Source organism: Brassica napus, chromosome A10, assembly GCF_020379485.1.
Source record: "Brassica napus cultivar Da-Ae chromosome A10, Da-Ae, whole genome shotgun sequence".
NCBI classification, from domain to species: Eukaryota; Viridiplantae; Streptophyta; class Magnoliopsida; order Brassicales; family Brassicaceae; genus Brassica; species Brassica napus.
In genome coordinates, this window is record NC_063443.1 from 18,533,762 (window position 1) to 18,553,930 (window position 20,169).

The 20,169-nt window shown below is 37.8% G+C and overlaps 4 protein-coding genes across 4 annotated transcripts; all 4 read right to left on the bottom strand.

Moving 5' to 3' along the window:
• Positions 1-1,842: 1,842 nt before the first annotated feature.
• Positions 1,843-4,089, bottom strand: LOC106418980 (probable leucine-rich repeat receptor-like protein kinase At5g05160). The gene is made up of 2 exons (XM_013859720.3): positions 2,711-4,089; positions 1,843-2,632 (listed from the first exon to the last, which is right to left on the bottom strand). The coding sequence occupies exons 1-2, from the start codon at positions 3,966-3,968 to the stop codon at positions 2,016-2,018; spliced, it is 1,875 nt and encodes a 624-aa protein (XP_013715174.2). The 5' UTR covers positions 3,969-4,089; the 3' UTR covers positions 1,843-2,015.
• Positions 4,090-6,233: 2,144 nt separating this feature from the next.
• LOC106419427 (probable mediator of RNA polymerase II transcription subunit 26b) lies at positions 6,234-8,948 on the bottom strand. The gene is made up of 8 exons (XM_013860210.3): positions 8,044-8,948; positions 7,890-7,958; positions 7,737-7,819; positions 7,597-7,649; positions 7,288-7,455; positions 6,946-7,211; positions 6,786-6,867; positions 6,234-6,699 (listed from the first exon to the last, which is right to left on the bottom strand). Exons 1-8 carry the CDS (start codon positions 8,482-8,484, stop codon positions 6,578-6,580), a joined length of 1,284 nt encoding a protein of 427 aa, XP_013715664.2. The 5' UTR covers positions 8,485-8,948; the 3' UTR covers positions 6,234-6,577.
• A 2,693-nt stretch (positions 8,949-11,641) lies between these two features.
• LOC106418987 (putative SWI/SNF-related matrix-associated actin-dependent regulator of chromatin subfamily A member 3-like 1) lies at positions 11,642-14,549 on the bottom strand. The gene is made up of 3 exons (XM_013859726.3): positions 13,064-14,549; positions 12,689-12,980; positions 11,642-12,603 (listed from the first exon to the last, which is right to left on the bottom strand). Exons 1-3 carry the CDS (start codon positions 14,507-14,509, stop codon positions 11,795-11,797), a joined length of 2,547 nt encoding a protein of 848 aa, XP_013715180.2. The 5' UTR covers positions 14,510-14,549; the 3' UTR covers positions 11,642-11,794.
• Positions 14,550-16,600: 2,051 nt separating this feature from the next.
• LOC106419425 (transcription factor MYBC1-like) lies at positions 16,601-17,917 on the bottom strand. The gene has a single exon (XM_013860207.3). The coding sequence runs from the start codon at positions 17,617-17,619 to the stop codon at positions 16,816-16,818; it is 804 nt and encodes a 267-aa protein (XP_013715661.1). The 5' UTR covers positions 17,620-17,917; the 3' UTR covers positions 16,601-16,815.
• Between the last annotated feature and the right edge of the window lie 2,252 nt (positions 17,918-20,169).

Genomic DNA, 20,169 nt, shown 5'->3' on the forward strand with positions numbered 1-20,169 from the left:
TTTCTAAAACGACTTATATTAAAAAACGGAGGGAATATATTTTTGTCTAACACGTCAATTAAGAAACCAATAAAAGTTTTTGGATAAAAAAAAACCCAATAAAAGTGCTTGCAGAATAAAATGCAAATAAAGTGAAATATGAAGGGCCCCATACTAACCTTTTTCTCTAGCTATCTTTAAATTATTATTTTTTTGTAAAAAGATATCTTTAAATTTGATTACCTGGTGTATCTAACTAATAAAGTTTGTCGCCAGCAGTCTTGCAAAGTCCAGTTTCACACATGCAATCACATTTACATTTTACAGCTTATATATTTTTTTTATTTTTTTTTGACGTCAAAAGGCTATTCTATATATATATTACAGCTTATATATATATATATGCTAATTGATATATAAATATATTTGCATGCGGATGCATAATTACGCACTCAAGCATATACATCGTTACACGGTGAGACAAAAAAAAAGAAGAAGCAATGGACCCTCTCGAACTTGTAATTTGGACATTTTTTTTTTTTTTTTTTATAAGTTAGAAACAAAGTCATGCAGACCATGACGAATCCTGATACAGTAATACTCATATCTTATTACAATAAATAAAATAAAATAATATTTGACCAACAAGCAAAAAAATTCAAAACGAGACTCTTTCAACTTTGTTTTGTCATATACCTTATTGGTTCCATTTTTATTTTTATTTTCGTTTCACCTTTTAACTGATGTAAATATTTCATTAATTTAATGTGAATATATATATATATATCAAAAAACAAAAAGAAGAAGAAAATATATAAATCAGTAACAAATGTCCATAATAATTCAGTCCTTGTGAAATGATTCAAAAACCTTTTTGTGGTCATTTCACATTAACTTGAACTCCTGCATTTGAGAGAGTCAACCAGAATTGAGATATTGGAGGATTAGGTTTGTGTTTGGCCTTTTGACTTTTTCTTCTCAAGGCTTTTAATTACTTAGGCTTTACGTCATTATGACATTAACTTATTAGAAGACTCCCTAGTCTACACAGAAAAAAATCCTGTAGATACCTCAGAATACATAAATGCACGCACACATATATTAATGCATTTTCAGCTTAGATTTCTTAATAAATTGCAATTCTTATACACAAGAGAAGAAACACAATGACATCATCAATGTAACGAATGAGCAAATGAGAGAGCATTCAGTCCAACTCACACGACCATGACTTGCTTGTTATTTGTTCGAAAGGAACCGCATAAGCTGTCTGTATCCGGTTTTGTAATGATCCAACGAGAAACAAAGCTGTCTAGCTCTTCCACTGTGTTCTTGTCAGTTCCTGATTCAGACACAAGCCCGGTCTGCCTAGAGACCAGCTGGTTAAGTTGCTCCTCCATCTGCTTGAAATCGATGTCTCTTGATCTCATCTCTGCTTTTAGATTGTCTACTTCGCCACAAACTCCATCTTTCTCCGCCACTAACATGTCGTATCTCACCTTGTGGTTGTCAAAATCTTTGACCTTAGCTTCCAAGAAAGTCTGCTTCTCTAACAAACTCACCTCAAGCTCAGTCACTAGAGTTTCAAATTTGAGAGTGGAGTCAGAGAGCTGAGATTCCAAATCAACCACATGCATTTGCAGCTCGAGAGCTCGTCTTTTCTCACACTCAACTTCTGCATCCTTCATCTCTATCTCTCTCCGTGCAGTTTTTTTTTTTTTTGAAAGAATGTTAAATTAATTCAAACAAAAAAGCTGTTTTACACTTTGTGTTACATTGGAATAGAAATTTTCTTAAATTGAAAGCTAATCAAAACATGTGCTTTAAGTTTCAAGCTCAGCGCGTAGTGGTGACATACTTATATGTGTAGAATATTTCACTCTAGTTACTTCAAGTTTAATGAAACGACGTTACAAAGTGACATTATTTCAAATCAAAGAGAAACAGATGCATAGCAACACCATTCAATAAGACGCAAAAGTGCAATTGATCAAAGAGACATATAGTTCTAGAAACATAGTCTTTTTGTTTCTGAATCATTCAGAGACATTCGAAGTAGCCTCTGATGATGTTCTGTTCTGCTGAGACTGATCACTTCTCCTCACATCTTCAATCATCCTCGCAACCTCATCCATCTTCGGCCTCGACTCTGGATTCCTTGCCACACAAGCCAACGCAAGCTGAAGCATCTGAACCATTTCTTCTTCGATGTTCTGATACTTCAAGAGCTCGACGTCGAAAACCTCAGCAGTCCACTCCTCTCTCACCACAGACCGAACCCATCTCGGAAGGTCGATGACCACGCGCTCGTCCTCGAGACCAGGCTGAGTCAAAGGCGTCTTCCCGGTTAACATTTCGAGAATCACCACGCCGAAGCTGTAAACGTCTGATCTCTGGCTGACTCTCTTCGTCTCGATCACCTCTGGAGCGTTGTAACCGATGGTTCGCGGCGTGTAAGTCGGGAGGTTGAAGAGCGTGACTAGACACGTGTCGGAGAGACACGGCTCGAGGTCGTCTGTGAGAAGTATGTTTGAGGATTTGATGTCTCCGTGAACGAACTTCAACGAGTGTAGGTAAGAGATTGCTTTTGAAGTCCCTCTCGCTATCTTCATCCTCGTTTCCCAATCCACTCCTCTGTCTCCTCCTCTGTTTCCTGAAAAAAAAAAATCTTTTACGTGACCTACAAGCTTCAGATTACAAAAAAAAAGAAAATTAGGGTTTTACGACTCACCATGTATGATACCAAACAAGCTTCCTCTCGTCATGTACTTGTAAACCAAAAGTTTCTCGTCTTTCGAGTAGTAATAAGCGAGGAGAGGCACAAAGTTCTGATGCTGGTTGATCTTACCAACTACTTCTAGTTGCTGTTCGAATTCTTTCTTGCTCGCCACGACTTCTCTCAAACGTTTCACAACAACAGCAGTTGTGTCCTCAAGCACGGCCTTGTAAGCTGTACCGAAACTTCCTTTACCGAGAACTTCAGCAGAAGCTTTCAAAAGATCCTCTAAGTCGAAGTTATGGTTGCATCTCTCGAAGAAGAAGAGTTTGTTCTTCTCTGGATCTTGAACTCCGCTCCCAAAAGCCAACTCTGGTTTCTTGCTGTTCACTCCACCTATCTGTAGTCGCCCTCCTTCACCGCCTTGCTTCTCTCTCTTCGTCCTTTTCATCAGACAAACCAAGAACAGGACTCCGAGGAGAAGAACGGCCACAGAGCATCCTACTACGATAGCGATTATGTAAGCTTTACTCTGTCTCTTCTGAATAGGATGGAGATTCTCTGTCAAAGGTCTTGGCAATATTGAAGTAGAGGAACATGGAGAGAGAGGTGGGCCACATAGTAATGAGTTTCCGACGAAAGAATCTTCTGGAGAGTTCTTAAGACTCTCAGGGATGTGTCCACTCAAGTTATTATAGCTCAAGTTTACAACCTTTAAACTAGGGTTATCAAGAGAATCAATATGACCGTCAAAAGAGTTGTTTTGAAGGTACAGAACAGTGATCTGAGACAAGTTCCGGAGAGTGGAAGGAATGTTACCGGAGAAAGAGTTGTAAGACAAGTCCAAGACAAGAAGCTGCGTGGACGGCAAGGAATCAGTGAGTTGGCCGGATAAGTTGTTGTGTTGGAGATAAAGGTACTGAAGAGAAGGGAGTGAGAGGATATCAGAAGGCAAAGATCCAAAGAGAGAGTTGGATCTGAGGCTAAGGACTTTGAGAGCGTTTAGTTTGCCTAATGTGGCTGGAGGGATCGAGCCGTAGAGACCAACTCCTGGAAGACGGACAGCTACAACGCGGCTGGTGAGGTTGAAGGGTTCACATGTGATGCCTATCCATGAGGAGCAGAGAGAGAGGTTCTTGTTCCAGTTGAGTTTTGGTGGGTGTGGGACTGATGATGCAAAGCTGAGAAGGGCTTGTTCGTCTGATGCTAAATCAGCTGAAACCAAAACCAAGAAGAGGAAGAAGAAGGCCAAGGTGGTGTGAGAAGAAGTCATGGTTAAGCTTTTTTGGTTTACTTACTCCATCAGAGAAAGAGAGTAATGAGTTTCTTGTGTTAAGTTTGTTTTCATGTGGTAGAGACAGAGTTAAAAGAGAAAGTGAAAGCTCAAATAAGCTAAAGGAATCAATGATTAGTTGGTTTGAATCCATTGTTAAGTAAACATAATGGTTTTTATTCTTTTTATTTATATATAAGAAAAGCTGATTCAAATTCAAAATTAACTATGTAAAAAGAAAAATAAAAGCAAAGACACCGCAAACAAAGGAGGGGGGAAAGCAAAAGCATCCCATTTTTTGCCTCTTTAATTTGTTCTTTAAGAGACAAAAGACAATAGAAATTAAAGAATATATTGCTTTTACTTTTCTTTGCATCATGCACCATGCAAAACAAGAAAAGGGTTTGTGATCGATCTCAACGAATATTTCAATGAATGTTATTAAAATTTTAAAGCGAAAATATAACCAAATTTAGGCTTTGATGCTTATATTTGGCTAAATCAAAATTAATATAAAAGTTATCCAAAAGCATTAACCAAAAGATTAGGTTAATTGTGTTAGAGTTAAAGAAGATTACCCATCTACAAGACTTTTAACGATTAAAAGAGTAAAGTGTGAGTTTTGTATGGAGAGATAATTACCAAACCAACCACTGCAGTGGGGTCTCTCTATTTTAATTTAATCTTAAAAATTGCATTTAACAGAATTAGGTACACAAGAGTGAATCAAAGGTGGTAATATAGCACTGTGTGAGTGTGCCTAGAGTGTTGCTTTTCAAGTTCCTCCAATTCATAGATTGGTTTGGTCTAACTAAAATGAATAATGAGTGAGTGATGGACTGTAATAACTCCATGAAGATTGATTATGAAGTGACATTCACATAAGTACTATGGCTTTTGATGATTATTCACCTGTGCTATGATTGTGTTTTTTTTTTGTTACGGTTAAGTCAAATGATTTTGCATCAAACATCATCAATGCCAAACCTGTCTCCTTCAGATCTCTGGAAAGACTAAACTCACATGATCTGTTCCGAACTTGAGGACTAGCATAGACCATTAAGTGACATTTTACAAACAAACAGAAAAAGAAAAGCCAGAAGCAAAGAATCCACAGATATTATCACCGTGGGAAGATTGTTAAATCATACATAGTTGAGAACATACAGGTATTATCATGTGTCAAAACATTTGCTCCAATTTCTCCTGCTCCTTGACATGTTGCATTCGATTAATTGGAGATGCATTATGAACAAGTGAATCAATCACAAACAAGAGAAATGGAATTATGTACAGCCAAACAAGGAAGAAAGATGTCAAAATGGGTTGGAAGTCCGTTGGCCAAGCCCAACAAAGCCCATCATGAGCGGGTTTAAAAATCACAGTCTTAGCGGACCGAAACCAAGCTGAGCTGTAAGGGAATAAAAAACTTTGTGTACACGCAGACCGCATCTTCTCCACAGAAATGATGCTAATATTCTTGTTAAATATTGTTTGACTTCTACACGAAAGAAACGCCTTCTTCTTTACGAAATGTGTTTTTTTTCTCTAACATGCTATTTTACTAGTAGTATTTTATAACACACGGTTTCGTGTTACGTACTTAACTCACTCATTACATAATTGTGGTTGTTGACTTTATATTCTGTTTGTTGTTAAATGCTTGTTGGTTACTTAATAAGTGTCTGACCTATTCACATGTTAAAACAACAAACACATCTATACGATTTACCATCATGTGAAATCAGTGCCAATACGTTTACTTACTACCCAAACTAGTAGTGTCCGGATCAGTCTCTATCTAACCCTCTGCATTTTTAATACAAATGGAAAGAGTAGAAGTTATGGAAGGCCACGTGGTACATGTGGTGGATTGTGTGAACGCGTAACGTTATTTATACAAATCTAACCAATAATAATATATTACAAACACGCACAAAGGCTTTGTTGGTTACCATTCCTATCCATCCACGTCAACTCACACCACCACTAGTACCTCCTCTTCGTTTCTTATCCACCCACCTTCTTTTAAGCCTTTCAATGCATTTATAAAAGGCATCCGCTTCATTTCTATAAATATAATAATAAATAGCAACCCGTCAAAGAACTATTAAAAATAAATAAGTAAATGATTAACAAAACATTTGGTCACATTCATGAACTAGATTTTATTTTATTTGAGAGAAATAAAAAATGTAGTCATCTGTATCGTGTCCCAAACCATTTCACGTTTCACTGTACATAGTTAGGTGAAGAGCCGGTCAATTCGAAAAAATGCTTTTCTACCCTCTCTTTTACAATTTTTATTATGATGATAATGTCAGGGGGACCTCTCTCTCTCACTAACTCTCTTCATCTCTAGTCAATGCGTCCCTAAACCGAACATGACTCGAACCAAACCGGAACTGTACCGAAAGTCTCAAGAATGTAGTAGTAGTACTAGTAGTAGTAGAAGAACACAGAAAGTAACAAAACAGAAGAGTAAACAGTCTAGTCTGTCTGAAAGAAAAGTTGAGTTGTGTGGAATCTGCTCGTTTCTCCTCTGCTTGTTTATTTCACCAGAGATGATATTTGTGGTAGGTAATGTTGCATGTAATAATAATGTCTCTCTATTTACGACCGTTTGCCCAGTTCCTGTTGTTGTTCATTCCAGGTCTCTTGAGTTGCGGTTTCTGAGCGTTACCTTGCTTTGGGATCGTCTCGAGTACTTGTATTGTTCTCTGCTTCTTGGCTGTTTGGCAACATCACACACATTTTCTTTCTTTATCAAAGTCTATTTTCTAGAATGTGTTGAAAACGAAAGGGAAAGTAACAAACCGTTCTCATGATGTTGGTAGCTCTCTTGAAGTTTCCTCTTCGCAAACTCAAACTTTGCGTCTGCGTCAAGACCTTTAAGTTTCTACTTGGGACAAGAACAAAAGAACAGTCAATTATACATGTCCAAGATAAAAGACAAGAGGTTTGTTGCTACACTCACTTCTTGTGGAGGTCTTGCAAGTGGTTTCCTCCTTGGGATCATAGGCTTCTCGGACTTGTGAACAGATACCATTTCGTTCTTCATCCTTTGTTCTGTATTTGGCTTAAGAGGTCTCCTAGTCTCATCAGCATGTGATGATGGCTTGATAGATCTAAAAGGAGCGTCTTGTATCCTCGTTTGTGTTCCCTCAGGTCTTCTCTTGGCGACATTATGTGGTCTCCTTTCCTTTTCTCGGCTTGTGTTGTAGTCCCCAGAGTTACAAAGATCTGAAAACAAACATCCAAATTTAATCAAACCAAACTAAAACAAACAATAGTATATAGTATTTTTTTTTAAACTCACTTCCATCAAAGTCCAAGGAATCAAAGAAGTCTCCATTTAGCATTTCGAATCCGTTAGCTTCTGGTGTAAAGATATCAACATCATACGGAAGAGATGGAAACGCTTCTTCTTCTTCTTCATCTTCATCAACTACAGATGGATTTGCAGACTCTGGTGTACCTTCAGCACCTGTTTTTTTTTTGAACAAGAAATTAGAACCAAATACTTATGGATCTATTTCAAGAAACCAAGAAAATGTAAGACGTGAATCCTCATAAGACAGTAAAAAGCGCGATCATCATCGAAAAGCAAACTAGAGAGAGTAATTACCAGCTATTTCCTTTGTAGTGCTCACCCATTGATCAACAATCTCCTTCCACTCTCTACACAAACCCCATCAAAGAAACTCAATGCTACTATATTCACAATAACAAAGTGTCAATCTTTATGAAAGAATCAAAACTTCATACGCAATGAGAGTCTTTGCAAGCTGGCGAATCTTATCAGAACCATGTTTCCTCAATCCATTAACAGCCTTTCCGATCTCAGTACTCTGCGAGAGAACAATCTCATAATCAATCACTCAACTCCATACAAACCTCAACAAGTAACCAGAAACCAACCTTGAGGATATCCACATTCAAAGACATCAGCTTCAGCTTCCTTAGGGATTCAAGTATCACAGAGTGTGACTGCAGCACACAAACACAACAAGAACAAACAATCAAGCTTCCATTAAGACAGCAAATTTAGATTAAAAAAAATAAAAAAACAAACCTCAACGTCTTTGTTGAGCAGGATCTCTTTAATCCTACAAACTTCCTTAGACACCATAGAAAACTCCTCAATCGCATCGCTCAAAGCCTCGGCTTCATCATCATAAGTATGATTGTTATCTCCTCTGCTGCTATTAGCTTTGCTCTCTTTACTCCCACCAGCTTCTTCGCCACCATCAACCGCCGCATCTCCAATATTATTAGCCTCCTCCTCCTCGCCGTCTCCTCCGGGGACAGATAGCTCCACGTGGTCGCAACCGGTGCAGCGATTGACTCTGCAGGAGAAGAGAAGCTCGGCGATTTTGTCTCTCCTCGATTTGAATCGGTTGGGGCAATCGGCGGCGGCGACCATGATGGCGTGATCGATGATCCCGAAGATGTCGGAATCTCCTCGCCGGAAGTACTCCCTCCAGCTGTCTAACGAAGCTGATGATGGCTTCATCGTTCTCGATCTTCGTCGATCCAGAGGAATCGGATTCTGTTTTTCTCAGGTGAATCTCAATGTAAAGTTAAGAACTTTCTCAGGTAATTGAGATGAAGAAGAAGATCCGATCTCAAAGTTCGGATTTTTTTTAATTCGGAAGCAAATAGAGAATCGAAAGGTTGAGACTTTGATGAAGATCAAACGAAAGTTTTGAATTTTTTTTTTTTCCCGAATCTGACAAAACTTTCCCGGAAAGGGGAAAATAGAAAATGCACCGAGAAACAGAGAGAGAGAGGAGGGGAAAACCAGAAACCAAGACAAGTCACAAAAACAGACAAAGACGAAACAGTTTTGGTTACGTTTTGTCTTAAAAACAAAGTGCTACTACGTTAAAAAAAAAAACAGATGTAGAATTCTATTCTACAAGAAAGCTTTTTTTTTTTAATTTAGAGATTTTTTTTTTTAATTCTGTTATTCTACTACTACTACTCATCTTCTCGGAAGTGTCTTTGTATCTGTTTGGTAATAAGTTGGATTTTTATTTTTCTTTACGGCTTTCTCTTTTGACCCCCTCCCCTTGATCGGTCTCATTTGGCTTTTCATTTTTTTTTAAAGAATAAAATAAAATATTCATTCCATCTGTTCTCTTGCACATGCGTTGTATGAAGGACGAGGACACGAGTTAGTGTCGACAAGGTCAAACTATTCTACATTTTTCCACGTAACATTTATTGGTGTTACGTTGGAATATGTCAAAAGGTAAAACTTTTACCAACATTCTTTTATGTGTATACCGACTTTTAGAGGATTTTACATCAAGCTACTGACACAAATTAGTCAGTAAATCTAATTCAGAACAAATGATTTCATTGTTATATACTTTAAAAATTATATATTTTGATATCTAAAAACGTTATAGATCTAATAAGTTGGATCAATAATTCAAGATCAGATTATCATGTTCTTAAATGATTAGTCTATATGATAAATTCAAATTGATATACCTAATCCACTAACAACTTTTGTTTGGGGTTTGCAAGATATATAAGAAATTTCTTACATTTTCAATATTTTTAGAAAATCAATCATATTTTGGAAAATGTGAATGATTCCCACTAAAGCTCTTTCTCTTTTCCTTGTTGGAAAAGCTTAAAGAAAAAGAGGATGATGAAGGTTATGTTTCAATCAACTCGTCACGTCGACTTTTCCTAAATCATAAGGTTGTGTAACGTTTGTTGATAACAGAAACTTAATTTTAGAGACTTTACTGACAAAATTACTTATTTTACCTCTACTGAATACTGTGACATCGTTTGTTTACCATTATAAAACCGCAAATATTGTCAATTTTAAAAATCTGCGTTTCTACTTTCTATATGCAAGTTCTCTTTTATGGATGGAAGATATTTGGACTAGTATTTAGGTAAGAGTATGTGATCACTGATAATCAATCATAGAACCAAATCAATAAAGAGCATTTATTTATGTTGGTCAACAAAATCAACTAAATAGTAATAAATTTTAATTATTCGATTTTTATGCTATACGTGACAAAACGGAGTTGCACGGATTTGGGGCGGTGATATCACAGCCAATTACATAATTCAAGAGGGTAGATAGAGTCGCGTCCTTCATTCACCTTCAGACGCGTGAAAAACCTGCGACTTGTTTGATCTGATTGCTAACCTCACTTGCCTGTCACGCTCACCTTAATACGACAGACGTTGATTAGCCAACACGTCAGCAGATATAGTGGCTGCTTTACGGGATTTCGGCGGACCCCACTGTAATTGGTGCGTGTTTTGTGTGGATGAGGAGATAACACAATAATAATAATTCATCTACCACGAACGGTGTCAATTGTCATTACCAAACCTAATAAAATGCAATCAATAATGAGTATATATATTTCATGTATTAACTTTATACAGTCCAAAATAACATACCATTATCAAATCATTTAACCAATTTACTTGTATGCACTTTATTGTTATCGTTACGGCTAGCGCAAAACTGAGGTGAAATATTCATATTTTATGCTGTTAAAAGTACTAACGAAAGGGTTACCTGTTGCTAATCCATAACTTGGTACCCTACTACGCTTATAGTGTAATGATGGAATCATTAAGTTGGATTGAAAAAAACACTACCACTAGTACAATAATGTGTATATTAATTCACAAACATCAAAATGTGGATAGTACTACTAATAATGTCTCAAATAGTATTAAAGACAACATTTTCTACGTGTGTGCTTGCATTCATCCGTTTGTTAGCTCAAAGCAGCTCGTGTGCATCAGCAACGCTCCCATGCTTTATGCATATTGACAAGCTATTTGCGAGACAGCATATAGTAAAGAGTTAATAGTAATATACAAATTGGTATTAAACCCTTAAAGTTATTAGTTTTATGCCATCTTTTTCAACTTGCGCCAGAGAGAAAACTTTAAACAGTGATTCTATTAAAATTAATTACGTGTCTAGAAAATATTGTTCGTTTAGTTTAGAATACTAGTACAATCTCTTACCACTCTAGTCTAAACTATGACCGGCCTGTAACAACACCAACCGATAGATGATATGATTAATTTTTAATGTTTGCATAGTTGACTATTCGTTTATGTAACTTTTACAATGAGTAAATGCCCCCCTTCGTATTTGACGCCGTTTGATATCTGCTAAAGATTAAAAGTCCTTTTTATAAACGGTGTGTTGACTTTTTCAAGATTGAAAACGAGAAGTGTGTTGACGTCAAGTAAAACATGTTAGGTGAAGAGAGAATACTCCTCATAATAAGTATCTAACGCCCACCTAAATTTTAACTAATTATACAAACAATACTATGACAGCAACAAACTCAAGTTATTACGCTTAAACAAGTTACGCTTAAGCAAGAAAGTCAATCATCATATTATAAGGCATAAGCAAACAAAAATTGAACTGAATCAAATTGGACAGAACTGAACCAAACGTGAAAAAAACTGGAATGTCTACTTATGCATAACATAAAATGTTTCGAGTGAAACATTCCATTTGATGATTATGTTTTTGATCTGAAACATTACTTAGGTTATACCATTTTAATCACAGATTCATACAGTGCTACTATGTTTACTTGTGCATGTCAGACAAATAACAATAGTAATATTGGTGGCGGTTGGTTTAGGTACAAATATTATGTACAAGCAAACCCTTAATTAAACTAACCGAGTCTGAAACATCCGTTAGCTATATGCTGCAGCTAATGTATCCTTAAGAGGGAACATGAGAAAAAAAAAACGGTAAAACTCTGATGAAACGGGAAAAATCTAAGGCATTATTTTAGAGTTCAGAGAGACATGAGAGCGACCACGTCTTCAATGTTAACCTCTCTTTGATCTTTCCCACGCCTTCTTTTAAAAGCTTCATTAGCAAGATTCTTCTTCTTCTGCTGAAGCTCAAGGACCCTCTCTTCAATACTGTTCCTCGCAATCATCCTAATCATTTTAACCTCCTGTTTCTGCCCAATCCTATGAATCCTGTCCATGGCCTGTTCTTCAACCGCAGGGTTCCACCACGGTTCAAACAAGTAAATTCTCGAAGCTGCAGTTAGGTTTATCCCAGCACCAGAGGCCTTGAGGCTTGCAAGCAGCACCACGGGTCCGGTTAACTCCGGTTTACCAAAGTCTGAAATGACTCGAGTCCGTTTCTTCACAGTCATTGCCCCATCCAAGCGTAAGACGGTGAAACCCGCAGCTTTCAGCGGGGTTTCTAGTAGAAGCAGCATCTTCTTGAACTGAGAGAACACAACAGACTTTGTGTTGGGGTTCTCTTGTTTTGACGCCATGAGAAGTGATAGTAAGGCCGTGACCTTTGAGGATGTTGTTGAAGGTTTGGTCTCTCCTCCGTCGTTATCTGGAGCTTCAGGAGGAGGAGGAGCGTTGAAGAGATCTGATTGGGTTAGAGAGCCACGGCAAAGAGGGCAAGAAGGTTTAGTTCTTTGAAGGGTTTGGAGAATGCAGGACCTGCAAAAGATGTGAGCACATCGAGTGATGATGATGTCTCTCGGTGGAGAAATGCAAATGGGACAGTCAAAATCTTCGCCGTCTTGCAATATAGCAACCAGCTTTTGCAGCAGCTCTGGCTGATCAGTCACATCTGTTTCACAAACACACACAAAGATTAAACCTTTGCAGCCACAAGCAATAACAACATGCAACTGTTCTGTTTTTTTTGTTTTTACCTTCTATAGATGTTAAAGTGGTCAAAGATCTTAGTTCAGGAGGGCATAGAGAAATGTCGTCACAAAGCTGTCTAAGCCGTAAGATTATACTCAAAACCGTTGAGTAGTTTCTCATCAAGCTTCCATTGTTTATGAGATTCTGCACAACACCTTTGGCTTCTCCTTCCATGTGATCATATAACTGACGTTCTTCCGGAGAAAGATCAACATAACAAGTCCCAACAGTCTTAGGTGGCAAACCAATCGAACTCTTCTCCTTCGTTCTCCTCAACGAGATTGTCGCCATTAAGACCTGAAAACTTATAATAAATAACTTCCACCATACAATGAAACATAGAGTAGACATAGATGTGAATAATTGAACATTGTCTTTACCTGTAAACGTGAGAGCCCACTCTTATTCCCTTGACCAAGCGGGCGTTGAATCAAGCTTTGCCAATAACTCTTTATCGAAAACGGCTCAAACCGGAGAAACGCCATCAGAGAGTACAAATCAAACGAACCATTCTGAATAGGAGTTCCTGTGACAGCCCATCTCCTAGAAGCCTTCAGATTACAAACCGCCTTGCTCTGCTGAGCGTTCGCGTTCTTAATAGTGTGTGCCTCATCCAAAACTATTCTCAGCCATTCCATCTTCTTAACAGGAGAATCTTCCCAAGGTTCCTCAAGAGCCAAAGTGCTGTAAGTAGTCAACACTATATCATACTTCATAAGCTCGTTAACATCGTCTGTCCTCTCGCCTCCATGATACATATACACCTTCAAGCATCCAGCTACAGTGTGCTCTTCTAGCTGCGTGATCCACGCTGAGAACACAGAAGGTGGACAAACAATCAACGTCGTCTTCTGAGACTTAACCTTCTTCCTCGCTCCTCCACTCTCACTGCTCTTCCCTCTCCCTCTCTTCCTACTCTTCTTCTCTCCAACATCAAAAGTCTCCTCCGTACTGGTGGATGCATCATCACCGTATCTATCGAAAGCTATCAACGAAAGTAACGTAAGAGTCTTCCCCAACCCCATATCATCAGCAAACACACCTCCACGCAAAGCCTCAGGCCTTTTATCAGTACGGTAATTCGTCAAAACGTTAACAAAGTCTCCACCTTTCTCCTCCCAAAACGGAGGAAGCTCACCATCCTTCTCCCTATTCAACAACCAACCCAAACCTTCCTTCTGATGAGCGAAAAGCTCAGACTTTATCACCTCCCTAGGCGCCTCAACCTCAACCATCTTCTCCTTTTGCTTCACATTCTCATCAACAAGCTTAAAAATCTTATCCACACTCTTCTTCTCCCCACCACCACCCATCCGCTCCTTAACCACAACAGCCTCAGACAACCCAAAGGAAGTGTCCGAATCCGAAATCAACACCAGCCCGGCCCTCGAAATCGCCGATTTAACATCCGCCGTCTCCTCCAGCTTCGCAAAGACGTGAACTTGGCAGGGGATTCTGAACCTATTGGCTGTGGAGCGAGTGTTGGGCACGATGCCTTCGACGAGGATCTTCCCGGAGTCGATCAGCGGCGAGAGGACGGCGGCGACGGCGCGCTCGATGTGGCCCACTTGGAGGGATCGCGTGTTGAGGACTCTGATTGCGTTCTCGTCGTAGAGATTCGAAGGCTCTCGGACGAGGCCGACTAACTCTCGGCCGTTGATTCGCCCCGAGTAGTACTTTAGCCCTACGATGTTCGCGATGATGAATCCCACCATGTATCGCTCTGAGTTTTCGTCCTGAGATTGCTGCGAGGGGTCCGCGGAGGAGGAGGAGTCGTCTTCGGACGCCATGGGAGAGGAAGAGAAGTGGAGAAGTAACCTAGACATTGTGAATTGTGACTGTAAGTAAACGGAGAGGAGGAGGAGAGGAGAGGAGAGGATATTCGAAAGTTCAAAAACCGCCTCTTTTTCGAAAACTGGGGTTTTGACCTTATAACCCTGCAAAGTTTATATATTTCAGATTATACCTCAAAAGTCTTGTAATTGGATTGATACACCCCAAGTCAGCGTTGTAAAGAGTAAAACGGTGATAGAATTAGTAATCACATGTGTAAGCTGTTGTTTTTTTGGTATATTTACTTTGATTTATTCAGTAGTAAACTAGTAACTACATATGCAGCCAATATCCAACTTCATTATACTTTTCAAGTTAACAAATTCAGAATTCTTGTATTTCAGATTGTACCTCACAGTCTTGGAAGTACATTTATACACCCAAATCGATCACGTAAGTGTGAGTTGTTTTTTTTTTTTTTATAGTTACTTTGATTCATATACAACACAGGTAATGCAGCCAGTGACCAACCTTGATATACTTTTTCAAGTCTACATTTTTGGATTTGATATAATATATGGATGGTGCTGGAAAACAAAGGTGGGATCATTTAATAAAATCAAAACGGAATTGAAAACAAATTAGCAATAACCCATAGGTTTTAGAATTATTTAAAGCACAACATTACAAATTCAAAGTTTGAGCGAGAGAGAAAGTGAAAGGTCATCTTCGCTAGGTTCTTTAGGTTGAGCTTGTAAGCTATTTCCAACAGCAAGACAAGCATTGGGTGGTCACCAAAGCTAGTTGAGGTGGAGCCATGACGGATTGGCATGAGTTCCCTCTAATCGCCCAACTTTGGTCCGTTCCTTGACTTTGATTGTTGACCACGGTTAAGTTGGTCGGTCCATCAATGGTGTAAGGGTGTAGATTTGGATACGGCTGGTTCATACTCGTCAACATGGCATGGTTTTGTCTTTCCGTGATCGTTCTCTCCATCTTGTGAGCATTTTGGTGACCACCCAATGCTTGTCTTTTAGAGATTGAGACTTAAGGTGTACTTTAAGATTATGGAAAGTCATATATTTAGTTTTCTGATGTTGAATAGGATTAGTTTAAATGCATATTGATGGAAATGGCAAGAGACTTATTGAAAATAATAAACAAAGACTAACTCAAGTACTTATCTGTTAAATCTTTCATTACAAGTACTAACACACAAGGTAACATTTTTAATTGGTATATACATGAAACAATTTCCGATTTGACTTTATATGGTTAATTTGTTTCTTAATTACTTATTGCAATGATATTAGTTAAGTTTAGTTCCAAATATTTTTTATTTCCAAAGTAAGTGAAAATTTGGTTAGTAGTTTTTGACTTATTAATAAATACGAGATATGGTTGAAATACACTCTTGTAATCACCTTTGGAAAACATTATCTATAATTCTTTAACAAGAAACTGTTCTTTTTAGAATTTTGGTGTTTTTCTTCATTTCACCCGATAGACCAAACTGTTCTAATTATATTGAAGTTTATTTTGTTATTATGGCATTCATAAATTATCTACCAAAAATAAAGTAATAATTAGGAGGACTTTTATAGGCGGATGACTTTTATAGAAGCAGATCAGAACATGCCAGCTAATGAACCCACCATCATTGCTTTTAATTGATCCCCTCCTACCCAATAGATAACCTATAGTTTTTCCTTTACCAAGATTATTAACAATTAAAAAATAATAAAAAATCTTGATTGGGTTTGGTCCCATAACCGATTCTGTGTACATAAATGAAAAAAATAACTAAAATAAAATAGGGTATGATTAAGGATAGAAGAGCATCAGATCCTGTGATTCAGATTCTGCCTGGCACTGTCTCGTCTTTGCTTTTTGGCTGCTTCATGTTCTCTGTACACTGTACTATTATTGAATGAATGGTTTGGTCAATAAATATAAGATATTTTATACATAGATACACCTTTTTTTTTGTTGCTATACGTATATGCAACATGGATTTGGCTATTACCAGGTTCTTGAATTTCACAAGAGGAAGCAAATCAGTTGCAAATGCTTTTATGATTTTCGGTGCAAAGCTACAAAGCAACTTTTTGAGAAACAAATCTAAACTAAAAAAAAAAGCAAAATAGCACACATTAAAGTACTTGTATAATCAAATCTAAACAAGTGAAAAAGATCACTTTGTTTCATCCAATTATACAGAGAAAACTCATGTCTTAATACTACAAGATCCGGTCACAGAGACTTTGTAATGACCGGATCCACATTGTACAAACAAAGACACCATACAACTCAAATTTTGTGGATGTTCCAATATATAAATAGTTCTTTTTTTTTTAATTCAATTTTCTCGAGTTGGAAATAGAGTCAAGACCGTGTTGGCTCCTTGTTCCAGATCATCTGCATAGTTAGCCACTTGGCTATGCAAATGCAAAGAAGCTGGCCTAGTGAGAACTTGTTGCTGCTGCTGCTGACTCTGCCTAGCCAAGAACAACGACTGGTCCATCGCTTTCCCGTTGTTGTTATTCGCCTGAGATGCGAAATTCACGGCGGAGAGTTGACGGTGGAGGAACTGAGGCTGATGATGCTGAAGAGACGCGATAGGGACGAAAGAAGGAATGAAATGGTCGGAGCTTTGTCTACCCGTCGGGTGAAGGAAATGCGTAGGAACAGGCGAGCTAGCGAAGAGATGATCCGACTCGCCGACGACGTTTCCTCCGCCGCCTCCGCCGGACTGCATCCTCTTGAGGTAAAGCCGGTACTTCTGAAGATGGCTAGCGACGTTCTCTCTGGTCAGCCCGTCGACGCTCATGAGCTGCATGATGGTTTTGGGAACCGCGTTCTTGATCCCGAGGTGCGCCACCGCGTCCACGAAGCGCTTGTGCAGCTGCGGCGTCCACACCAAACGCGGCCGTTTTAGCGTCCGAGCCGGCTCGTCCCCGGAGGAGTCTACGGCGAACTCGGCTGATGAGTTGGTTTGCTGCGGCGGCGGCGTGGTTTGAGGCTGAGGTTGGTTAGGACTTCGGAGATCGAAGGCGATGGCGAGATCGGGAGTGATGAGGGACTGAGATAACGGTATGAGCTCCTCCGGCGACGGGAGCTCTTCTTCCCATTTGGCAAACCAGTTGGAGTCTTCCTCTCTCATCTTACAAAGTCAAAGCTAAAGAGAGAAAGCATCTAGAGGAAACGCAATCTTAGAAGTGAAGATGGAGAGAGAGAAGACTATTGATTTTGAGGCAAAGACTTGAAGAGACATCAGAAGATTCTTTTATATTTTTGTTTGATTATTATCTGTTTGTCTGAACGTTGAGTTAGAGTTATCATCATTAGATTCGACCGACGCCTACTTTGGCGCGTGGCTACCACTTGTTGACCATTTTTAATCTCTTTTGCTATTAACTTTTGATTCTATTTTTATACTATATGAAGAACAAATGACATTTTGAAATTAGGGAAACCTAATTTTAGATTCGAATAGATGAGAGTTGCTAGATTAGTTGTTCAGAAACATTTGATTAGTACCCCTAATTGTTTTTGTTTAATTAATGTGTTTTTGTTCAGGCATCTCTATTATCATCCAATGAGGAGAGCTTCAACATGAAACCAGTAAGTATTAATTAAGAGTTAGTTTGTATCTTTATGGTATATGCCATTGTGTTCATCGGAGTTTGGACAAATATAAATTAATTTAAAGTTTTCACACCTAACTTTAATTTGGATCTACATGCCACTTAACCTAGTGGAAGCTTGTGTTTAGGTATGTCAACATACTTATTTAACTATAACTAAACTAGTTTTGGAAGTTAGGACAAACTAGATAAGACCCTACGTCAGTTTAATAAACTTACAGTAACATATCGTTTTGCACGTAAAACGTGTGCAATTGGCTATTTAGCTATATATGATGCAAATAAATGACAATGATTTATGAAAATAATATTAGTTTTACGTAACATGATAGCATAAACTATACTAATTCATATCAAGCGGTGATGATTGTACTAATGATAATACTATCAAAACTTAAAAATGTCATAACAAACCAACTATACGACTATCAATTAATGGTTGAACAAGAACACCAGAGAGAATTAAAACAAAAGTTTCGGAATTACACGATTACACTGATAAAAGCATGAGTAGAAAGTTCTGGATTTCCAAAATTATTAACCAAAATTACACGATTAAGATATCGATTTTTTTATCAGTGTAATCTTATAATTTCAAACAATTTTTAAGAGAAACTGTTCATATAATTCTATAACTCAAGAAAAAAAGCTACTGCTGTTTGTGCAGCATATTACTATATAGCTCCATCCAAACACGAGTTTGACGTGACCTGATTTACCCCAATTGGGGCAATGGAACCTATTGCCTTTCAAGTCTTTAATAGATTCGTTCAAGATATTCTATGCAAATTCAAAAGCTTCACGTGAAAGATGTATATCAAAAGTTATTGCAAGCTTTTTGACTTGTTAAACCCACTTTGTTCGCCTTTTGTCTAATTTTAACCTAGTCGAAGAAATTTACACATAAGATATTTTCAAAGATAAATAAGAACGTCCATGGATTCATAATATTCCAGTTCGAAGACAATAAATGAGTAGCTGAAGAGTTAAAGAAGGTTGGTCCACATTATACAAATTAGCTTGTCTTTTCATGTTATAAATGATGAAATAGAAATTGATATTGGGTCCATGAGGTTCAGATTATTTTGTCTTTATTTTTATTGAAATCTATAAGATAACTCTCATCGTAGAAAGATTCCAAAAGATAAACACAACACCTTCTAATCTCCTTTGTCCAACAAGTGCTGCAACGTACACATCCACATCAAAAACATGTGTATGATGATGATATATAGAGACTAACCTTTTATTTCCGGGTCCATGAGATGGAACCATTTTATATTATTTATGTATACTAAGATTGTATGAAAACTACTCTACCCAATCATACAACTTTATATTAAAAATAAAATCATGAGTAGAGTAGTTTCTCCCACAGTTAGGAATATGATTGTGAAATGAACTTTGTGAGTTTTTTTCATGATCCCGAATCAAACCAACCTTGATGTTCCGTTCAATTAAAGGAAAAACAATGTGTAAACATGTGACCAAGGAAAAAAATCACATGGAGATAAATTTTAATAAACCAAAAGTCCAAAGCTAGTTGCTAAAAATAGCAAGTAACCTGAGTATCTAAAGATAGCAAACAATTCCAGACTGAAAGATGATCACTCTAATTGTTGTTGGGCCGTTGTGTTTGGGCTTATTTTTCAGTCCTGATGTCAGGTCTTTTGCTTAGCAATCTGACATATTCTTTTGTGTATTAAACTTTCACGTGAAAGATCTTTGCCTTTCTTTCTTTTTAACGACCAAAAATCTTGAAGAGTTGCTTGAACGGTAGGCCATATATAATATAAGGTTCGTAACTACCATATTAAATTCTCAATCTTCAAAATACAAAAACAAAAGGTGCCCGGTGAGAATGGATTCATTACTTCAACTAACAAATCTTGATTTCCTATAATTCTTTTAGGTGACAGTTTTAAGACTTGTTCAATTCCTCATGTGTTACAAAAAAAAAGTTCAATTCCTCATACAAAAAAACACAACCCAATATATAACCTTCAAACCCTGATAGTCATGTGAAGATTTCGTACGTCAATATTTATGTACTGAAACCCTACATT

Excerpts from the sequence above, each read along its gene's own strand:
- LOC106419425 (XM_013860207.3), bottom strand. The coding sequence starts at position 17,619 with ATGAGAGAGGAAGACTCCAACTGGTTTGCCAAATGGGAAGAAGAGCTC.
- LOC106418987 (XM_013859726.3), bottom strand. The coding sequence starts at position 14,509 with ATGTCTAGGTTACTTCTCCACTTCTCTTCCTCTCCCATGGCGTCCGAA. Across the intron at positions 12,981-13,063 it reads GTGGGCTCTCACGTTTACAG|GTCTTAATGGCGACAATCTC; the intron begins GTAAAGACAATG and ends ATAAGTTTTCAG. Across the intron at positions 12,604-12,688 it reads CACTTTAACATCTATAGAAG|ATGTGACTGATCAGCCAGAG; the intron begins GTAAAAACAAAA and ends TTTGTGAAACAG.
- LOC106418980 (XM_013859720.3), bottom strand. The coding sequence starts at position 3,968 with ATGACTTCTTCTCACACCACCTTGGCCTTCTTCTTCCTCTTCTTGGTT. Across the intron at positions 2,633-2,710 it reads CTTGTTTGGTATCATACATG|GAAACAGAGGAGGAGACAGA; the intron begins GTGAGTCGTAAA and ends TTTTTTTTTCAG.
- LOC106419427 (XM_013860210.3), bottom strand. The coding sequence starts at position 8,484 with ATGAAGCCATCATCAGCTTCGTTAGACAGCTGGAGGGAGTACTTCCGG. Across the intron at positions 7,820-7,889 it reads TGAATGTGGATATCCTCAAG|AGTACTGAGATCGGAAAGGC; the intron begins GTTGGTTTCTGG and ends GTTCTCTCGCAG. Across the intron at positions 7,456-7,596 it reads CACTACAAAGGAAATAGCTG|GTGCTGAAGGTACACCAGAG; the intron begins GTAATTACTCTC and ends AAAAAAAAACAG.